The sequence below is a fragment of the Mus pahari genome, chromosome 1 (genome assembly GCF_900095145.1).
Source record: "Mus pahari chromosome 1, PAHARI_EIJ_v1.1, whole genome shotgun sequence".
In the NCBI taxonomy this organism is placed as follows: domain Eukaryota; kingdom Metazoa; phylum Chordata; class Mammalia; order Rodentia; family Muridae; genus Mus; species Mus pahari.
The window spans coordinates 113,978,837-113,997,561 of record NC_034590.1 but is presented as its reverse complement, the minus strand read 5'-3'; the positions used below and the strand labels follow the sequence as shown (position 1 = coordinate 113,997,561).

The following is an 18,725-nucleotide window of genomic DNA, read 5'->3' as shown; positions in this document are numbered from 1 at the left end:
TCTCTCTCTCTCTCTCTCTCTCTCTCTCTCTCTCTCTCTCTCTCTCTCTCTCAAGCCTGTGACACCTTTCTGTGGGTCCACCCCACCCTGACTCCCACCCAGGTTGAGTGGCCAGTTGAGACCTTTAATCCATGCTGGGGACGGGGAGTCTACCCCAGCCCCTACCCTGTCATGGAGGCAAGATGGCCAGTGGTGTGTGCACTGGAGCTACCCGGAGGTGCCTCCATCCTATGTGGGCCTTGAACTTCTGCAGCTGGGCCAACTGCCAGAGTACCCGAAAGCAGAGCCTCCATGGTCCCATTGGGAAGCACAGTAACTGACTCCTTTATTTTCAGAATGTTCTGTCGAGAGAGTGAGGCCCTTGGTACTTAGAGGTTCTGATGTCCTGGAATTGGGTGGGACAGTCTCATGGCCTTGACAATGGGAAGCCAGGCTCATTTGTCCCTCCATCCTGGAGACCTGTTCCTGTCATGCGAGGACACCGTCTGTGGAAGAACAGGATAGGCTAGGCAGCCGCTGTTCTTTCTATCTGGAGAGGAAATGTAAAATCTCTCATTGAGGCTCTGAGGGTCACCTGGCTGGAGTCTGGGGCTGTGTTCATGGTGGTGAAGTTCACCCTAGTGCCCAGGCAGGGCTTCTGATGTCACTGTGTTGCCACGATGGACATCAGCCTGCTTCCCACCTTATCCTATCATGGAGAGAGAAGGTAATTCTGGCCCTGAACCTTTCATGGCTCCTCCCTTGCAAGGGACCCAGGAGGGGCAGGGGTGTGAATCTACTCACAGACAGCCACAATCAGGGTAAGACCACAAGTTAATATTTGTAAAGAGCTCAGCTTTGGGCCAGCTCGAATAAGAAAGCTTGTTAAATAAATAAGCACAAATGGAGAAATCACACAGGGTGCCAAACACTAGCTCGCAGAATGCCTGTGACCAGGCCTGCTGGGGCAGCAGCCAGCCCAGGCGCCTGGGAAGAGGGAGCCAGGGCTGGTGGAACTGAGCTGAGTCAATGTCCCCAGCCCCACAAGAAAGGCTTCCGGGAGGAGGCCACAGGAGGCTGGCAAGTCCTAGCCTAGACTAGGCATGTTTTCAAAGGGGTGTGTGTGTGTGTGTGTGTGTGTGAGAGAGAGAGAGAGAGAGAGAGAGAGAGAGAGAGAGAGAGAGTTCCCAAGGATCAGAATAAGCCAGACACATGGAGAGGCTGGACCTTCCCCTGAAACTGACAGTCCCATAGTCTCTGCAGGCTCCGCAGGACCCACACAATCCCCTCACACTGGGCACCCGGCTTTGGCTGCATGCCAGGGCTGGTGGTTCTGGCAGCTGGGCAGCTCTGCTGGGCGCTGATGTCATGAGAGGGAAGGAAATGATTGACATCCCATCTCCGTTAGCAACAGCCTCCTTTAGATCTTTCTAGAGTCAAGTCACTTTTAGCAGGCCATGTCATCTACATTGTTTGGCATCTGTTTGGTCCTTCCATGAGATACCACCAGCCCTGACTCATGTGTGGCTCACTTTTCCCTTGTTCCTGTCCCTACCCTCAGGCTGCAGTGAGTCACCAGCCATTCCTAAGACCCCTCCTCTTTCTTTTCTTTTCTTTTCTTCCTTTCTTTTTTCTTTTTCCTTTTTGTACATTTATTTATTTAGTACAGTGATTCTCAACTTCTGTGTGACTCAAGACCCCTTTGGGGGGGTCAAACAACCCTTCCACAGGGGTCACATATCAAATATCCTGCACATCAGATATTTATTTTACAATTCATAACAGTAGTAAAATTATAAAGTAGCAATGAAAATAATTTTATAGTTGGAGGTTACCACAACATGAGGGGCTGTACTGAAGTGTCACAGCATTAGGAAGGTTGAGAACCACTGATTTAGTGTGTGTGTGTGTGTGTGTGTGTGTGTGTGTGTGTGTGTGTGTGTCATGAGTGTGCATGTGAGGACAATTTGTAGTAGTCAGTTCCCTTCTTCCACCTTGTGGCTGTACCTGCCTAGTCATCATGCTGGCCCAAAAAGTTTCCTTTGGTAAATAGAATTTTAAGGTAGATTTTTTTTTTTTTTTTTTTTTTTTTTTGAAATGCAATAGTCTAGGTTTAAGGATGAGGGCTGGGAAGATGGCTCAGAGATTAAGAACTCTTCCTGCTTTTATGGAAGATCTGGGTGAGTTCTGTCCTAGCACCCACACTAGGCAGCTTACAACTTCCTATAGCTCGGGATCCAGGTTGATCCAATGCCTTTTTTTGGACTTGGCGGACAACAGCACTCAGGCGCACACATGAACACACAGACACCCACATACATATCAAAATAAATCTTCAGATTTGAAGGTGAAAAGGAAGCTTAACAAGTTAAATCAAGGTCACAGACATGCTGGTGAGTTTTTGTGGTTCTGAAACAGATTCTCATATACCCCAGGCTGCCCTCCAACTATCTATGTGTAACCTTGAACCTTTGATCCTTGAACTTCTGATCCTTGGCCTCTGCCTCCTGAGTGTTAGGAATCACAGGATGCATCATGGTGCCCCCTCTCTTTCTTTCAATACAGTACTAGGGCCAAAATTCAGGGCTTCAGCATGCTGGGTAAACTCTCTACCAACAGCAGCTTCATTTCTATCCCTTAGGTGCCTCTTAAAGCAGAGCTCTACAGGGAGAAGAGGCTGTCTGCCCAACCTCCAACACCTGTACCTGTGCACACAGGACTCTCAGTAGGGGGTCAGCAGTCCCTGGTGAGAGAGAGCCAGTTTCACTCTCCTGTCTGACCTTTAAGCCAAGTGCATTGTCTATCAGGCCAATGGCACATGTGGTCTGCCCAGCAAGGGTGACCTCAGAATGCTGGCCAACCTGAGGGCATCTCAGGGATGTCTAACAAGGTCTTGAGACCATTTTTAGAAGTCACAGAGGAACCAACAGGAGGAAGTGCTACTGGCTTCTAGGAGTAGAGAGGACCAAAGACATAAGATGTCCTTGGGGTCAAAAAATGGTCCCATCCCTAATGTCATGGGGGTGTTATAGTTACTTGTATCCTAGAGAACAATTTAGGGACAGACTGATTATTTGGGCTAACCACATCAGAGGTGCCCATCATGATGGGCAGGGTGTGGTTGAGAGAAGGGCTCACATCACAGCAGACAAGATACAGAGTCTGTGAAGGGGCTAAGGCCAGGTCCAGCCCCAAGGACATCACCCCATGGCTTACTTCTTCCATCTAGGCCCAGTCTCCTACCTCTCACCATCATCTAGTCACTACATCAGATTATGAACCCATCAAACCATTGATTCACTGATTAGGTCTAAACCCTCAGGATCCAATGTCTCTGGAAATGTTTTTGTGTAACTTTTCCTGGGAGATGTGAGCAAATGCCCATTTACCCTAAATAGAGCACTGGCAACATACCAAAGAAACTACCAGAGTCTAGCTCAGAAGACCAGTAAGCTTATTGGGGTTATTTAGAGGACTGTATGTGCGGAGACAGTTAAATAGGAGCGTGGTGACTCAAAGGTGGCTGCATTATTGAAAATTCCACTACAGCATGAATGACATCTCAGGTGGCAGCATTCCTGCAGCTCCTACATGACTTGTATTCTAATATCTAAGCCAGTGGGGGAGTCTCCTCTCCCCAGCTACTGTCCTGCTTGTATAACTCTGGTGAAGGGCCTTCTGAGTCCTGTAAATTTTAGGATCTTCCTAAGTCTCATGAGTTTCCTTTACTTTCTGAGTCTTTAAGGAACTCTTGGAAAAGGAATGTTTCAATTGAGAAAACATAGCTATATTATAACCACCTCACAGAGACATCCAAAAGTACGTTCTACCAATAAAAGCATAGACTGAGACATGGTGAGGCCTTGCAGTCAGTTACAAGGAGTTGGGTGCTTGTTTGAGCCCAGGGTCTTTGTAACCAGTCATCATCTCTCTCTGGTGCAGAAAACCTCTTTGTGTCTGACTTTGTAAAAGCTCATTGCTCCTCTCTCTGAGCTGCAGATGGCTATGTGTTCAGACCTGTGGTGCAGGGCAGGACAGAGGGCAAGAGACTCTTTCATATGGGCAAAGCCAAGGAGGCTAAGATAAAATGCCATGGGAAAGGCTTCCCTCCAAGCTTTGCCCAAGGCATGTTCTCTCCTCCCTCCTACCACTTCCTGCTCACCCCCCCCACCCCCAACTCACACACCCAGGACTAGAAATGTCAGCAAAGACATGGGTGTCTGTTGGTTCCTGGCATCAAATACCAGTCAGGGTGCTTCAGGAAGGTAAGAGTCCCATCATAAAGAGTACCCTGCAGCCGGCCAGGAAGGCCATAATTACTAATTAATGAGGGGATTAGTCTCAGTGACAGAAGCTGGTTCTTGGGGTGTGGTGTGATGAAATCTGTTGCGGTCTGCAATGAACAAGACCTGTTTCTACTTTGCTACTCCAAAGGGAAGTAGTCCCCCTTGTTGGTTTAACTCTTCGTTGGTGGTGGTGGTGGTAGTGGTAGTCCTCAAGATTTCAAGACCCAAGAACTCTGGGCCTGGGCTGTGGGGACCTGGGGACAGCATGTGTCCTGTAGTAGCTACTTGACTCATTGTTCTGATAAAACACAACTTAAGGGAGGAAGCGTTTCTCTGGTTCACAGTTTGAGGGCACAGTTCATTGTGGGAAGGCATGGAAGCAGGAACGTGAGGATGGTCATCTTATGTCCATAGTCAGGAAGCAGGGGGATGGACACGGGTGCTCCTCTTGCTCTCTCCTTTCATTCACTTTGGGACTCCAGCCCATGGAATGGTGTCCCCCACATTCAAAGCAAGACTTCCCACCTCTGGTAACCCAATCTAAGCTCCATCCTGGACATGGCCAGTGGTCTGTCTCCTGGTGATTCTAGAACCTATCAAATTGATGGCCAGCATCAGCCATTTCAGGATTCTTTCCAGCCCATCCATCCCCAACACTTGCACTGTGTGGAGGCCACTCCATGTCCTCTCTGCCCTTGCTGGGTCATCCCTGAACTGCACATTCAGAAGCCACAGAGAGGGAGGTAACCAGAAGAAGTAGAGAGTGGAAAAGGAGAAAATGCAGTCTTCTGAGCAAGTAGTGTCAAGCCCTGGCCAAGGCAGAGCGCGGAAGCAGGCCAAACCCTGAAAGAAGAGCCTTAGCTCAGCTTCCTACACCATGGCTGGGTGCTATCTGGTGAGAAGACAGACAGCTGCCATGTCTAGAGATGGTCCCCCACCTGGCAGCTTTCAGGACCTTTGGGAACAAGGCCAGGAGGCCATACCTGCCCTAGAACCCCTCGGGGTTAGAGGAAAAAATGTCACTTCCCAAACACATGAGAACACCAGAGCTTCTTGTCATACATACACATACACGCATACACACACGTGTACTCACACACATACTCACATGCACGTGCATGCACTCTTACACATGCACACACACATACTCACACATAAACATATACACCTGCACACACAAGTACTCACACATATGCACATACGCATGTGCACACACATGTGTGTGCACATTTCATTTTTAGTATAGCACTAAAGTCCCACCCTGTGCATCACACACGCTAAGTATTCTACAACCGGGTCACATCCCAGGCCCTGATCAATTATATTTTTTTTCTTTTAAGAGAAAAAAAAAAAAAAACATACTTGGCTGATTCCTTGGAGATCCTTGACACCTGAACATAAATTTAGGAGGAGGGTGTGCTCCGGTTACACAATGCCAGTTGTTTATCAACAACAGTATGAAGTTACATAATCCTGTGTGTGACTGTGTGTCTTTCCAGCCCAGTCCCCTGGCACAGTGGAGGGTGGAGGGGGAGGAGAGCTGTTTGCTGCTGGGATTTGGCCAACTTAATGCATTTCTTAAATCCCACTTTAAGGGCACTTGGCACTTAACGGGAGTGCATAGCTCAAGGACCCAGTAGCCTTTTCAAAACCTCTCCAAGTTCAAAGTTGCTTAGAGTAAAGGGGAGCAGATGACTGGCAGAGAAGGGGTAGTCAAGACAGTGACAAGATGGCAGTCACATAGCTAAGCGCGTGAGCCTGAGAAGGCTCTGCTTGGCTCTTTGAATTGGGAGCCTGGAGCCTGGCACCTCCTGTCTGTCCCGCCCGTTCCACCTCTCTAGATAGGGCCTGGGAATCACCAGAGGCTGGGTTGCCCCTGGTGACTTTTCATGATGACTTCTGGGGGCCTTGAATGTGGTCATGCAGCTACAGGTCCAGCTGGTGGGAGTGTCAGCTGTGGGAAGCTGGTAGCCCACCATACAAGGTGCTGAGTGCAAGTTCTGAAGTCCAGATTCAGACTGGTTCTGCGGACAGTGAGAGGGGAGGCTGGAGAGCCCAGGAGGGTGTCCTGGGGGACAAGCACTCTGATGCCCACCAGAAAGGTAGAGGAAAGAGAGGCCACCCTGTAGGGCAGGTGGCAAGTGTGGCCCCTGCAGAGGCTCAATCAGGACAGCAGACACTCCTGGAGCCTGACTCCTTCTCTTCCTTCCCTCCCTCCCTCCCTCCCTCCCTTCCTCCTCCTCCTCCTCCTCCTCTTCCCCCTCCTCCTCCTCTTCCTCCTTCTTCTCTGGAAGGGAGGCTTAAAAAACACCCTACTGTGTGCAGGGACCCTGCTAGGTCCTGGGGTGAGAGAAAGAACAGGCTTCTAGCCACTGTAGGAGATGCAGCTGGCCTTGGAGGGTCTGATCAGGGTGCTCCGCAAAACAAAACCAAACCCCACCAACCAACCGGGCAGCATTCTCTCCTGGCGGGCAGGAGTTCAGTTAGCTGACATACACTCCCCTGTGGAGGAGATTGTCTAAAAGCTCACAGCGGGGGGCTACAGTACTTGGGAGATGATGATGGGGGAGGAGGTCTACACAGGAGTGGGCACCTGAAGAGGCTCAGGAGGGGTCCCAGGTGATAGCATTGTGGTTAATCTGTCACCTCCTTAGGAAACAGCAAAGTTAGCTCCGGGCCTTTTTATTTAAGGTGTGGTCTGGGGCACTTTCCCTTCGAGTAAGAATCCTTTCCACCCTCAAAATTTAAAAACCAAAACTCTAAACGGGCTCTGACCCCGGGTAAAAATAAAACTCAGAATCCTTTCTTCCTGTGTTTAAATTTCTACGGAAAATCTGACCCTTGTGGCCGCCGCCCCTGCGCTTATATCTTTAAGGCGGAGCCGGCGCGCGGCCAAGTTCACGGCGCGCGGGCGCCCTCGGGACGGGCCAGGTGGCGGCAGCGCCCGGGAGGTCGCGAGGGAGGAGGGAGCGGCCACGTCCCGTCCGCGCCAGGCCAGCACCGCTTCTCCGTTGCAGACGCCACCGGGGCTGTGGATGGGGAGCGCGAGGCCACCATGAGGGTCCCTGAGAAGTACTCGACGCTCCCGGCGGAGGACCGCAGCGTCCACATCGTGAACATCTGCGCCATCGAGGACCTGGGCTACCTGCCGTCCGAGGGCACGGTGAGTTCGGGTGCGGCCACGGGCGACCTCTCCACAGCGCGTAAGGTTTTGGGGATTCCCACCCACGCACGTGCGGCCCGGGAACGCGCTGCTGCCGGAACCAAGTGCACGCGACCGGCTATACTCTGCGCGTCCTCCCACTCGCGGAACGCAGCGCCAGGGTCCTTGCAGAGCCCGGCCCAGGGTTTGCAGTGTCTCTGAGGTCCCCCTCAGTGCTCTGCCCAGGGTCCCCAGAGTGTCCCTGGGGTATCTGCAGCCTATTGCCAGGGGTCTACAGAGTGTTCTAAGGTTTCTAGTGTCCTCGAAGTCCCCACAGCGCCGGATCTGAGGTTTACCTGAGGTTTACAGGGTGTCCCTAAAATACCCAAAGTGTCCCTAAGATCTTCACAGCACACTGACTGGGGTCCCCAGAGTGTACACAGAGCCCAGATCGGGGTTTGCAGTGTTCCTGGGATCCCAAAATTGTCCCTCGAAGTCTCTGCTGTTCCTGGGATCTCTAGAGTGTCCCAGTGTCCCCACAGTGCCCAGCCCAGCCCGGGGGGGGGGGTTCCCAGTCTCCTGCACATACAGCCCAAGCCTGGATGAGACCCTCCTTTACAGGCCCTTAGCCAGGAGCAGCAGGGTGGGGAGGAGTAGGAGTCAAGGCTAAGGATCAGGTGACCACCAGAGTGAGCGAGACCACTGCGCCTCCACCCGGTGGGGCTTGAGTCCCTATACTCCACCTGCCTGCAGTGCTTAGGTCTCCAGCCCAGCTCAGCTGGCACATGCCACCCAGACTCAACCCAGAGATTGCCTACCTTCCTACCTTGATCTAATCCCTCATATCCCCTCCCAGCGCCTTGGGCACCGGTAGGGGAGCAGGTTGGAGCCAGTCACCTGGTTGGGGAACCCAGTACAGAGGTCCCCCCTCTACCATAGCATTGTCCCTGGGGCCAGACTCGGCAGGTCACAGGGATCCCTGGTGGCACAGTGTGTGTGTGTGTGTGTGTGTGTGTGTGTGTGTGTGTGTGTGTGTGTGTTGGGAGGGGAGGGAGTGGGATTCACTCCTGATGAGTCTGGTTTAAAGAACAAAGTTTCCCATGGCTCCAGTGGGGGCGGGGCACTCCCAGCAGGCACCAAAGACTAAAGAGCTTCTTTTTTTTTTTTCTCTTCCTCCCCCCCCCCCATCCCTCAAGGTCCCTTTCTAGGCTAGTGGGAGCATTACTGTGCAATGCCTGGGGTTCTAGCATGAGACTGGAGTAGAGGGCCCAGCTTGAGGGATTGCCCCAGCCTGTCCTAGCCTGGGGCTGAAAGCCTGAGGGCCTGGGTGAACACACCCAGAAGCTTAATGGAAGCTATGGCTTGGCAGTGCAGGCTCAGGCTGTGGACAGTCTTGGCAGTCCTGGGGTCAGTCTCAGCAGAGGGGCAGGTGGGGTTCTACTGGGTGGTACCAGAGTCCTAGGGAGCCTGGGCCAGGAACAGCTCTTGATGGACAGGAGCCTTCCTGTCAAGTACAGGATAGAAACAACCTTAGGAGCTCAGGGGGACATTTGAATAGAGCTGTGAGTTGGGCTTTACTGGGCCTTGCTGGCCCCTGATGATCTGGGCACCCAGAAAGAGGGAGGGCTCTGCCCCTTCTGGAGCTTAAGGAGATCAGATGGAATGCTCCTCTGTGTCTATGACAGGACCAAAGGACAGATGCCCAGAGTTGGCTAACTGCTTCTTAGCTTGCCTAACTCAAAATAACGAGGACATGGTGTGTGTGTGTGGAGGGGGGGGGGTACTGTTAATACAATTGGGAAAACTGAGGCCCAGAGGGACAGGTGACTCCTAAGTTACCCGTCAGTTGAAAGACAGCTGAGGGAAACCATAGCAAGCCTGCCTGTGAATGGACATGGGGGATTAGGGGAGGAGCTGGGTAGCATCCATGGGACCCAGAGGCCAGAACATGAGGACTCCAGTTAAAGGCACTGGAGAACCGTGGTTGCCAAGGTAATAAAGAGGTGTTATTGTAGAGGTGGCCCCATGGGAGGGGACTTGTGTGAACAGAGTCTGAACGAATGGCCCTGGGCACTGGCATTGCCATCCAGAGACCTGTAACATGCTCACACCTAGCAGCCACCAGTGGCCCCTAAAGTCATTGAGTTCTTGATCTCAAAGTCTTCACAGTCCAGAAACACGTGGGTGAGCCGAGGAGGGCGGTGGCCCTTCTTGTGCACATAGCTTTTCCCAGATGCTTATACAGTGTTGCAGGTCAGGAGGGCTGTGGCTCTGGGTCCCTTACAGGTCACACTCAGGGGTCATGCTTCAACTATAACTGAAACCTGAGGTTCTGAGCGTCCCCACACACTCCTGCCACCTCCGTTAGTCATTGCAGAGGAAGCCCAATGCTCTTGAAAGCCAGAGGGTGTGAGCCACACCTTCCTTCCCTAGAGGAACAGCCTTAGAAAAAACCCTTTAGCCCAGACTGCAGCTCCCAGGCAGTCCTCCTTACCAACTCCATTTCAAGGGAAAGGGGGCAGATGGCTCTGTTGGCTCAGTCAAGGGGTTAGAGCATCTGGGAAGGCAGAGGCCAGGTGAACGGGACTGGTTTCCTTCATTTTCTCTGTGCTGAGGCCAGGTGAATGGGATTTAATTTTCTCTGTGCTGATCTTTGAGTGCTTCAGTCTTTAACCCAAGTTCTCTATAGCCTGGGATACCCACACCCTGAAATACCTGCTGTGTGAGTGTCAGCCTGCCTGCTGGGACAAGGGCATAGGCTTATCCACCATCAGAGACTTCTGTTTATAGATTCCTGGACAAGCCCAGTGATCGGAAATGGATAGCTTGTGCTTATGAGTCTCACACACACACACACACACACACACACACACACACACACACACACACACACACATCTGGAATAAAAATGAAGTTTTACATTGACGTTTCCCCGGAGTTGGACATGGTGGCTTCAGGTTGCAATTCCAGAACTGCAGAATCTGAGGCAGGAGACTTGTTGGGAGTTGGAGACCAGCCTGGGCTACAGAGTGAAGCCCTATCTCAAAATCAACCACAAGGCTCTGATGCTCCTTACCAGTCTGGAAACCAAGTCTCCTGACCAGAAGCAAGATCTCGGGCCTCTAATTTTATCTTTCTTGTTTTAAAAGAAATTCCGAGATTTTTAGATTCCTTCAGAAGCATCAGTATTTTGTCACAGGCTATTTGAATTCAGCCTGTGCTCCAGGAACAGAGGCAGATAAAGCACATGTCGGGTCCCAGCACATTTAGGGTGTGAACATGGGGCCCTGCCAATGCCTCCTGCTCTGCCCAGCTGCTGGCACCTTCCTTGTTTGTAGTGCTGGGACAGGATCTGCTGTCCATCTTTCTCTAAAAACTTCCCGGGGGAAGTTCTTTCCGGGAGCACTTACCCCAAACACCCAGGAGAAACCATCCGCACATTCAACCCCTGCAAGGGTCCTCCCACTCTCTGTGGCCACAGCACATAGTGGTACCTAGACACAAGCTTCTGTTGTTCATTTGTACATGAACACACACACACACACACACACACACACACAAATGCACACCCATCCCACAATCTTCAGAGATCACTAAGAAACACGAAGGTGCCCCTTTTCTTAACCAGAGAAAGAGAACATTTAGAGGTTACCCACAAAGCCCGATCCACATCCTTTCTGCTGCAGTTTTCATAGTGGCCTCTTTGTCCTGCTTTGTCCAGCAAAGGGACATGCAGAGTCACCTGGTACCTCTGTACCTTTTGTGGAACTTACCATGTCTTCCTCTGTGTCTCCCAGGCCCACCTCAAAACAGCTTCACAGACCCTGGGGGTTCCAGGCAGGGAGCCCGTATTGCCTGCCTAGAAGTTGCTACCACTAACACTGAAGAAAGATGGCTTTTCCTCACTTTATAAAGCCAATGCCTACATAGATGACAGACAGTTTTCCCAGTATAACAGGACAAATTACCCAGGCCCAGGCCCCCAGGAATGGTCACGCGGTGCTGGTGCCACATCCTGCTACTTACTCCCACTGGTCAGTTCTAAAATCTAAACGTGACTCACTGCCACCTTTCTCTTATAGTTCCATCTGACAGTAAGGTCCTTTTCCTTGTCCCACCTGCATGTGTGCATGTGTGGTGTATATGGTGTATGTGTATGTGTGTGTGGTATATGTGGTCTGTATGTATGTGTATGCATGTGTAGTATATGTGGTGTATGTGTTGTGTGTATGTGTATGCATGTGTGGTGTATGTGGTATGTATATATATGTATATGTACGTGTAGTATATGTGGTGTGTGTATGTATGTGTGCATTTGCGGTGTATGTGATGTGTGTATATATGTGGAATATATATATGTGTGTGTGTGCATTTGTGGTATATGTGGTGTGTGTGTGTGTGTGTGTGTGTGTGTGTGTGTGTGTGTGTGTGTAGTCCCAGAGGGTGGTATTGGGTGACTTCTCTCACTCCCCACTTTACGTTTTGAGACAGTCTCTCATTGAACCTGGAGCTTGCCACTTCCTCTAGACTGTCTGACCAGCGAGCCTGCCCCTGCTTCCCCAGTACAGTGACTCTGTGCATGCTGCACCCAGATTTTTCCATGAGTGCTGAGGATCCAAACCCAGGTCCTCCTTCTTGTCCTTTCTCTTTCTTCAGGCCCCAAGCACCTGGTGAGAGTGAGCCTCCCTGAGGACTGCCAGGGAAGTCCTATTACGTGAGGGAGGGCTTGCTGACATGTGTCTCAGGGAGGTGGAGCCATGTCCTAGGAGCAGTCCACCAAACCATGGCTGAGCGGCTCTCTGAGCACAGGCAAGATGAAACCCACTTTGGTCCCCTGTGCTTTCCCTAGGACAGGCAGACCCCTGCGGGAAAGGCCATGTACACAGGAGGCAATTGCTCAAGTTGAATCTGATCCCTGCCTCACCTTGCAGACTCCTTGGTGGCTCCCTGGGGTCATTTCCCTGTGTGTCTCACAGGAAGGCTCTGTCCTTTTCGCTAAGTCTTGGCTGTCCATCTTCTTCAATGGTAGCCATTGTTCTGACTCTGGGTGTCGGTGTGTCAGGGCAGTCCTCAGTCTAGCCTCAGGGGCTCGTGCGGAGGAGAGTGAGAACTTCTTGGAAAGGTGGTCCACGGGAGACTAGCATGGCACCTTGGATCCTAGACAAAGAGGCCAGGAAACCAGTTTGAAGAGACTAAAGAAAGACGAAGAGAAGGAGGGGGGTGCAGAAGAGAGGACAGACAGTGTGCACAGTAGGGCAGAAAGCAGGTAGGAGGGACAAGGCGGAGGGGAGGCAAGGTCCCAGCTTCAGGAATTACCAGGACCTCTGGCCAGCCTAATAGGGTTGCAGGACTGTTTGGAAATGAGACTGAGACCTCTGGAGCAATCAGGATGCCAGCCAAAGCAGGTGTGTGCTCATCGCCCATTAGTATATGCCTATCTTAGCTCAGCATGACCACACTGCCTAGCGGTGGCACAGGGGATCCTTGTCTTCCAGGGCCCCCTGTTGGGGCCTGGTTCATCTTCCCCTTTAAGACTCCTCTAGCAGCCATCACCCAGTGACTTTGCACTTCTCTGCCCTTCCTGGGATTCTGAGAAGGACCTGCCCTTAGCCCCCAGGATGAAGCCTGGCTGACAGTAATGCCCCTCAGGCACCTGGCCCATCCAGAACCCTAATCAACCTGACTAATCCTCCTGGCAGGAGGCGGCCCTACTGACCTTCCAGCCTCACAGTGTTCCCAGGCTTGAACCTGGCCCAGCCAACTTCAGGGCCTGCAAGAAACCACTGAGACCTCTCTGACAGCCTCTGCTTACCAAACTGCCTGGTGGCTCAGTGACTTCATGGCAGAATGGAGGCATGCTCCTGGTTATGTTCCTCAGTACTAAGCCAGAGCTGGAATCCTAAGGTTGTGGGTGGGGATTTGGTACCCAGGGCATCGAGCTAGACACCTATGGCCTACCATGTGCCAGTCTCAGTTTCTTCCAGGCTAAGTGGACCTAGCAAGTGTTCCCTCCTTGTGTGGGACACTTGAAGACAGGGTGTCCCATTCTTAGAAAGTGTGTCAACATTTCTGTGAAGGACAAAAATGCCTTGGGTGTGTGGACAGGATCCAAAACTAGGCCCAGGCCCAGACCTGCCCCAGACATGGGTCCTCTGTCCCTCTACAGAGAGACACATACTTGCCTTAATGGCTGAGAACAGATGTTCATATTCCCATAAATTTAGCTCTTTACTGGGCCAGAGTGCCACTCCTGTTGTGACACTCCAGAGTTTCACACCTCTGGTCTGGGGCTGTGGCTTAGTGGGTAAGCATGCATGAAACTGAGTTCTAGTCCCTGTTCTGCATAAAACAGGCTGAGGGTACACATGCCCCAACTGCAGCACCAAGAAGGCAGAGACAGGAAAATCTGAAGTTTAAGGTCATCCTTGGCTACATAACAAGTTCCAGGCCAGCCTGGTCTACAGGAGACCTTGCCTCAAAAGAACCAAATAAAATAAAACAAAACAAAGCAAAGCAAACCAAAGCCAAACCCAGCCGTCCTGAGTCTTCCTAGGGCCACACAAGTACAGGGATGTCTCTGGCCTATAGGCATCCAGATGGTATCACTCAAAGAGAACAGGGAAGAACCCCCTTAGGGGCACTTCGAGTGAATTATCCACTGTCCAGGGCCCTGTGGAGCTCACCAGGATGGATGAAACCCCAGTTACCATGGAGGAAGTAGGTAGAGCCCTTCCAGTCTCTTGCAGCTATGGGTGCTTAGTTGGACCACAGACCCTACTGTCTCTAGGAGATGTAGTCCTGAAATAAGGATGCTGGTCATGACTCCCCGCCACACTGCTCAAGAGCCCCTCTCCCCTCCTTCCACTGCTCTGGACCAGATGCAGCTCCACTCTGCCTCCCCTCTCCTTTGTCACCTTCATAGCCCACTGTGCCTCCGAGGATGGTGTTGTTCTGCTACTTCTGAGGAAATACATGGCCCTTCAGAGTCACCTATGAAGTAGGGGACATCTTGAGGGTTCTGGGTGGCCACACTGGGGGAGGTGGGCAGTGGCTTCCTGGCTGCTGGTATGTTAAGGTCAGGCCCCTGGGTATTGGTGGAGCTTGAGCCTCTGGCATGGGCAGGATACGATAAAGCAGCTTAGGGGACCAAGGTGATATGGAGGAAGTAGAGAATCCTGTGACTGGGGCTGTAGTGACAGCTGTCCAGAGAAGAGAGCAGAACCTGGCTGGCTAATACTGGGAAAGATATGTCTTCCAGTACCATGCAGGGGAAACTGAGGCTGCACCCTGTGTGGAGGAAAGGGTTGGATCCCTGCCTGGCTTAGGATCTTTCAGAATGGGAAGGGTTCCAGGAAGAGGTACCCTAGCTGTGGTGCCGAAAGGGACATGTAGACAGCTGTAGTTGCCGGCCACTGTGTTGGGCCTCACATGGCACCAGGAAGATGTAGCTGGCGATGTCCTCCCCACCGCTATGCTCAGGACCAAGAGCTGGCCCAGGGGAATGGGTGGTGCCTCTGCAGGGCTGCTAAACTCTGAGAAAGAAACTGCTGGAGTCAGGTGTTCGGGCTGGGCTGAAGCCAGCTCTGGAGACAGGTGGCAGTTCCTCAGCCCATGTCCCAGTCTGGATCATGCCTGGGTCTCAGGCCTCATCCCTCCATGCCAGAGTCCAACCCGGGGATTGGGTTTCTGAGGATCCTGGCTATGTAAACGAGGGCCTCACACTTCGGAGCCCTGATCATCCAACTGGCTCATGGCCCTGAAGGCACCACCATGCTGCCTGGATGCTGGCTGCCAGAGGGAGACAATGCCTGCAGAGAGCTGAATGCAGTTCTGCCCTGCCTCAGGCTCTGCCCTGTGCACATGGACCACCTCCTTCCTAGGGCTTCCGTTTCAGGGATTTTACAGCAGATTTTTGCCAGGAGTCAGACAGGACCTTCCCATCCAAAGATCGGGAGGCCCTGTTGGTAACCAGGCACAGCTTGGAGACAAGGGCCTCCTTCTAGAATGTGGACCCCAAACAGGCCAGTCACCATGTCTTCTACATACTTCAGTCCGTGGGACTGGGTCTGGCTCACAGTGGGCATCTATGGGGTGGTTGTCCCTCGGTATGGCACAGTAGTGGTTCCAGATCCCTCAGATACTGAAACCCACAGATGCTCAGGTCTCATATGCTATGGTACAGTAGGGCTAGGGGTGGCTTGCCCCTACACAAGCATGAGTACCTGAGCTTGGATTCCCAGCATCTACATTTAAAAGCTGGGCATGAGGATGAACGTACTTACAATTCCCATGCTATGGAGGTACAGGCAAGAGGGGTACTGGGCTCACGGGCCAACCAGTCTAATGGGAGAGATCCAGGTTCAGTGGAAGACCCTGTCTCAAAAAACAAGGAAGATGGGCTGGAGAGATGGCTCAGTGGTTAAAAGACCTGTGGGCTCTGTGCCCAGCATTCAGGTGAAGGATCACAACCCTCTGTAACCCAGTTTCAGGGGATCCAGTGCCCTCTTCTGGCTTCCACAGACACTACATGCTCATGGTACACATACATACCTTCAGGCAAGCACTCACACACATAAAAATGAACCTTAAAAAGATAAATGAAAGCTGGGCGTGGTGGCGCACGCCTTTAATCCCAGCACTTAAGAGGTAGAAATTGCAGCACTTGGGAGGCAGAGGCAGGTGGATTTCTGAGTTCGAGGCCAGCCTGGTCTACAGAGTGAGTTCCAGGACAGCCAAGGCTACACAGAGAAACCCTGTCTCGAAAAACCAAAAAAAAAAAAAAAAAAAAAAAAAAAAAAAAAAAAAAAAGATAATTGAAACCAAGGGAGACTCTTGTCGACTTACAACTTCTGCCCACATGTGCAAGTACAGGGACGTATGCGCGCACACACAGGAAAAGGAAAAAAAATAAGTAATCTGCTGTGTGTTTGCATTAAACACACCGGTCAGTGAGGAGGAAGTGGATGCAGGCATGAATAAACGTGTTGTATCAGAGATTATATCTGTCTCCAACAAGTGGGACTATGAACCCTGGCATGTTTGCTGAGTGACCAGGAACTTGGATGAGTACGATACCCACCTGGAAGCACATTACCAGGAGACCCCTGGAGAACCACTCCAGACTGAACACATCTCTCTTTCTCGCCTCACAGTTGCTGAACTCTCTGTCCGTGGACCCAGACGCCGAATGCAAGTATGGCCTATACTTCAGGGATGGCAAACGGAAGGTGGACTACATCTTGGTGTACCATCACAAGAGAGCCTCTGGGAGCAGGACTCTGGCCAGGAGGGGACTACAAAATGACATGGTCCTGGGGACCCGCAGCGTCAGGCAGGACCAGCCCCTTCCCGGGAAGGGGAGCCCTGTGGATGCGGGCTCACAGGAAGTCCCCATGGATTACCACGAAGATGACAAACGCTTCAGACGGGAGGAGTACGAGGGTAACCTGTTAGAGGCAGGCCTGGAGCTGGAGAACGACGAGGATGTGAGTGTGGCTTCACGTTGTCTGGGGACGACAGGTGGACATGGGCTGGGCAGGTCTGTTTGCAGAAGGTGGGGTGGGGGCAGGGGGTGGGGAGAGGGCAGGTCACCTTTAGCTCCGCTCTTGCGGCCATAGTGGGCTAGAAATGGTTTCTAAACAGTTCTGGGAAGTCCCAAGCCAGCCTCCTCCTCTAGCAACCTCATCTGCCTGGGGCAGAGCCGAGCCAGTGACTGTGACCTTGAGGTCAGACCATTTCCTGCCTCAGCTCAGTGCCCTGCATGGGAAGATTTGCTGGGTCAGAGGTGCAGAGTGTGGAGCCGTTCTGGGAGGTTTCTCCTGGACATCCTCAGCCTTCTCTGAGCCTCAGTTTCTCAACCTGCAAAGAAGAGATTGGATTGGTCTGTAGAATCTTGGGGTCTCTGCTTTGAGACCCACATCTCTGTAACATTGCGTTCAGGAAGTCTAGAAGTTTTGCTAGGGTTGTGGGAAGAACAAAGGACCCACTGTCTCCAGCAGCTGCAGAGAGTGGCTCAAATCATTGCAGCGTTTAACCACTCAGACAACTGCTGCGTGCTTCCTGGTTGACATCTTACCCTCTCACTGGACAAGAGGTTGTGGGGAAAGGCCCCTGCTCCGTAAGTGAAATGGGCAAGTGTAATCCCTGTAATCAGACTAGCAGGAGGATTGAGAGTTCAAATCCAGCCTGGGCTACATAGCAAGAAACTGTTTAAAAATGAAAAGGAAGGGCTGGAAAGATGGCTCTGTGACTAAGGAACTTGCCTTGCAAGCTCGAGGACCTGAACTTGGTCCCCAGGACCCGTGTAAAAAACCAGGCTTGGTGGACACACTTGTAATCCCAGATCTGAGGATGGACATTACCTGAGGAATGACAGTTGAATTTGTCCTCTGACCTACACACACACATGTGCACGTGCACCTGCACACACCCACTGAGATTGTTGCCCAGTGTAACTCAGTCTTGGGGTATCGTCCACCTTCTTGGGTCAGCTTCCCTTTGCAGATCCTCTCTGCTTTTTCCTGTGGCAATTCCTGGGGTGCATGAGGAAGTGGAGGGGTCGGGCAGCAAAGGTTTGAGGCTGGCAAGGACTCAGAGGTCCTCGACTCTAAGGTTGGCAGCTAGAACCTGGCTATCAAAGATTCTCTGTGACCTCTGTCACTTTGAGCAGGGCTGTGTCAGGCTTTCTCCTTGTCCACTCAGGCCACCAGGGGCTTTTGGAACACACTGCTGCCATGCAGAGTTTATTGTGCATGTCATTTTATTCCTGGAGGAAGGATAGGGTCTTTCAAAAGCTCGGGGTCTGCCTCCAGCTGAGACATCCAGTGCCCACTGTGAACCCCATAGCTGTGTATCTTGTGTGTTCCTCTTGATATCTGTGAAGTTCTTTCCTGGAGCAATTTGAAACTCCCAGGTGTGGGACCTCTGACATGGGTGACTCAGACTGACTTGTCAGACCCCAACTTCTGAACAGAAGGCTTTGGATTCCCCATCTGGAGAATAGCGATAGCAAAAACCTTCACTCAGTGATGTGCGAGGAACACATCGTTGTTGGCTGTGTACTGTATGTCCAAGTCAGGCATGAGGGTGCACACCTAAGCTTCAACACCAGAGAGAGGATGGGATATAATGAGGAAGCTGAGGGCAGCCTGGGCTAAAGCAAAACAAATAAAAGCAAAGAAGAGAGGGAGGGAAGTAGGAGGGAAGAAAGGGGTTTTAGAATGTGATGGCTTCTCTCCTCTTTGTAATGGAAAGCAAACACAAGGGGGGAGGGGGTTGCTGACTTTTATATAGAAGACCTAGTTTTGTCCCTAAATGAC

At 51.8% G+C, this 18,725-nt stretch overlaps 1 protein-coding gene across 3 annotated transcripts in view; it reads left to right on the top strand.

The window, feature by feature from the left end:
• Ano1 (anoctamin 1) overlaps window positions 1-18,725 on the top strand; it is a 148,977-nt gene that overhangs the window by 49,521 nt on the left and 80,731 nt on the right. For all 3 annotated transcript variants that reach the window (XM_021191183.2, XM_029543971.1, XM_029543960.1), the window contains exons 2-3: window positions 7,283-7,428; window positions 16,560-16,892. In XM_021191183.2, coding sequence (XP_021046842.1) covers window positions 7,283-7,428; window positions 16,560-16,892 — 479 coding nt within the window. The remainder of the gene's footprint in view (window positions 1-7,282; window positions 7,429-16,559; window positions 16,893-18,725) is intronic.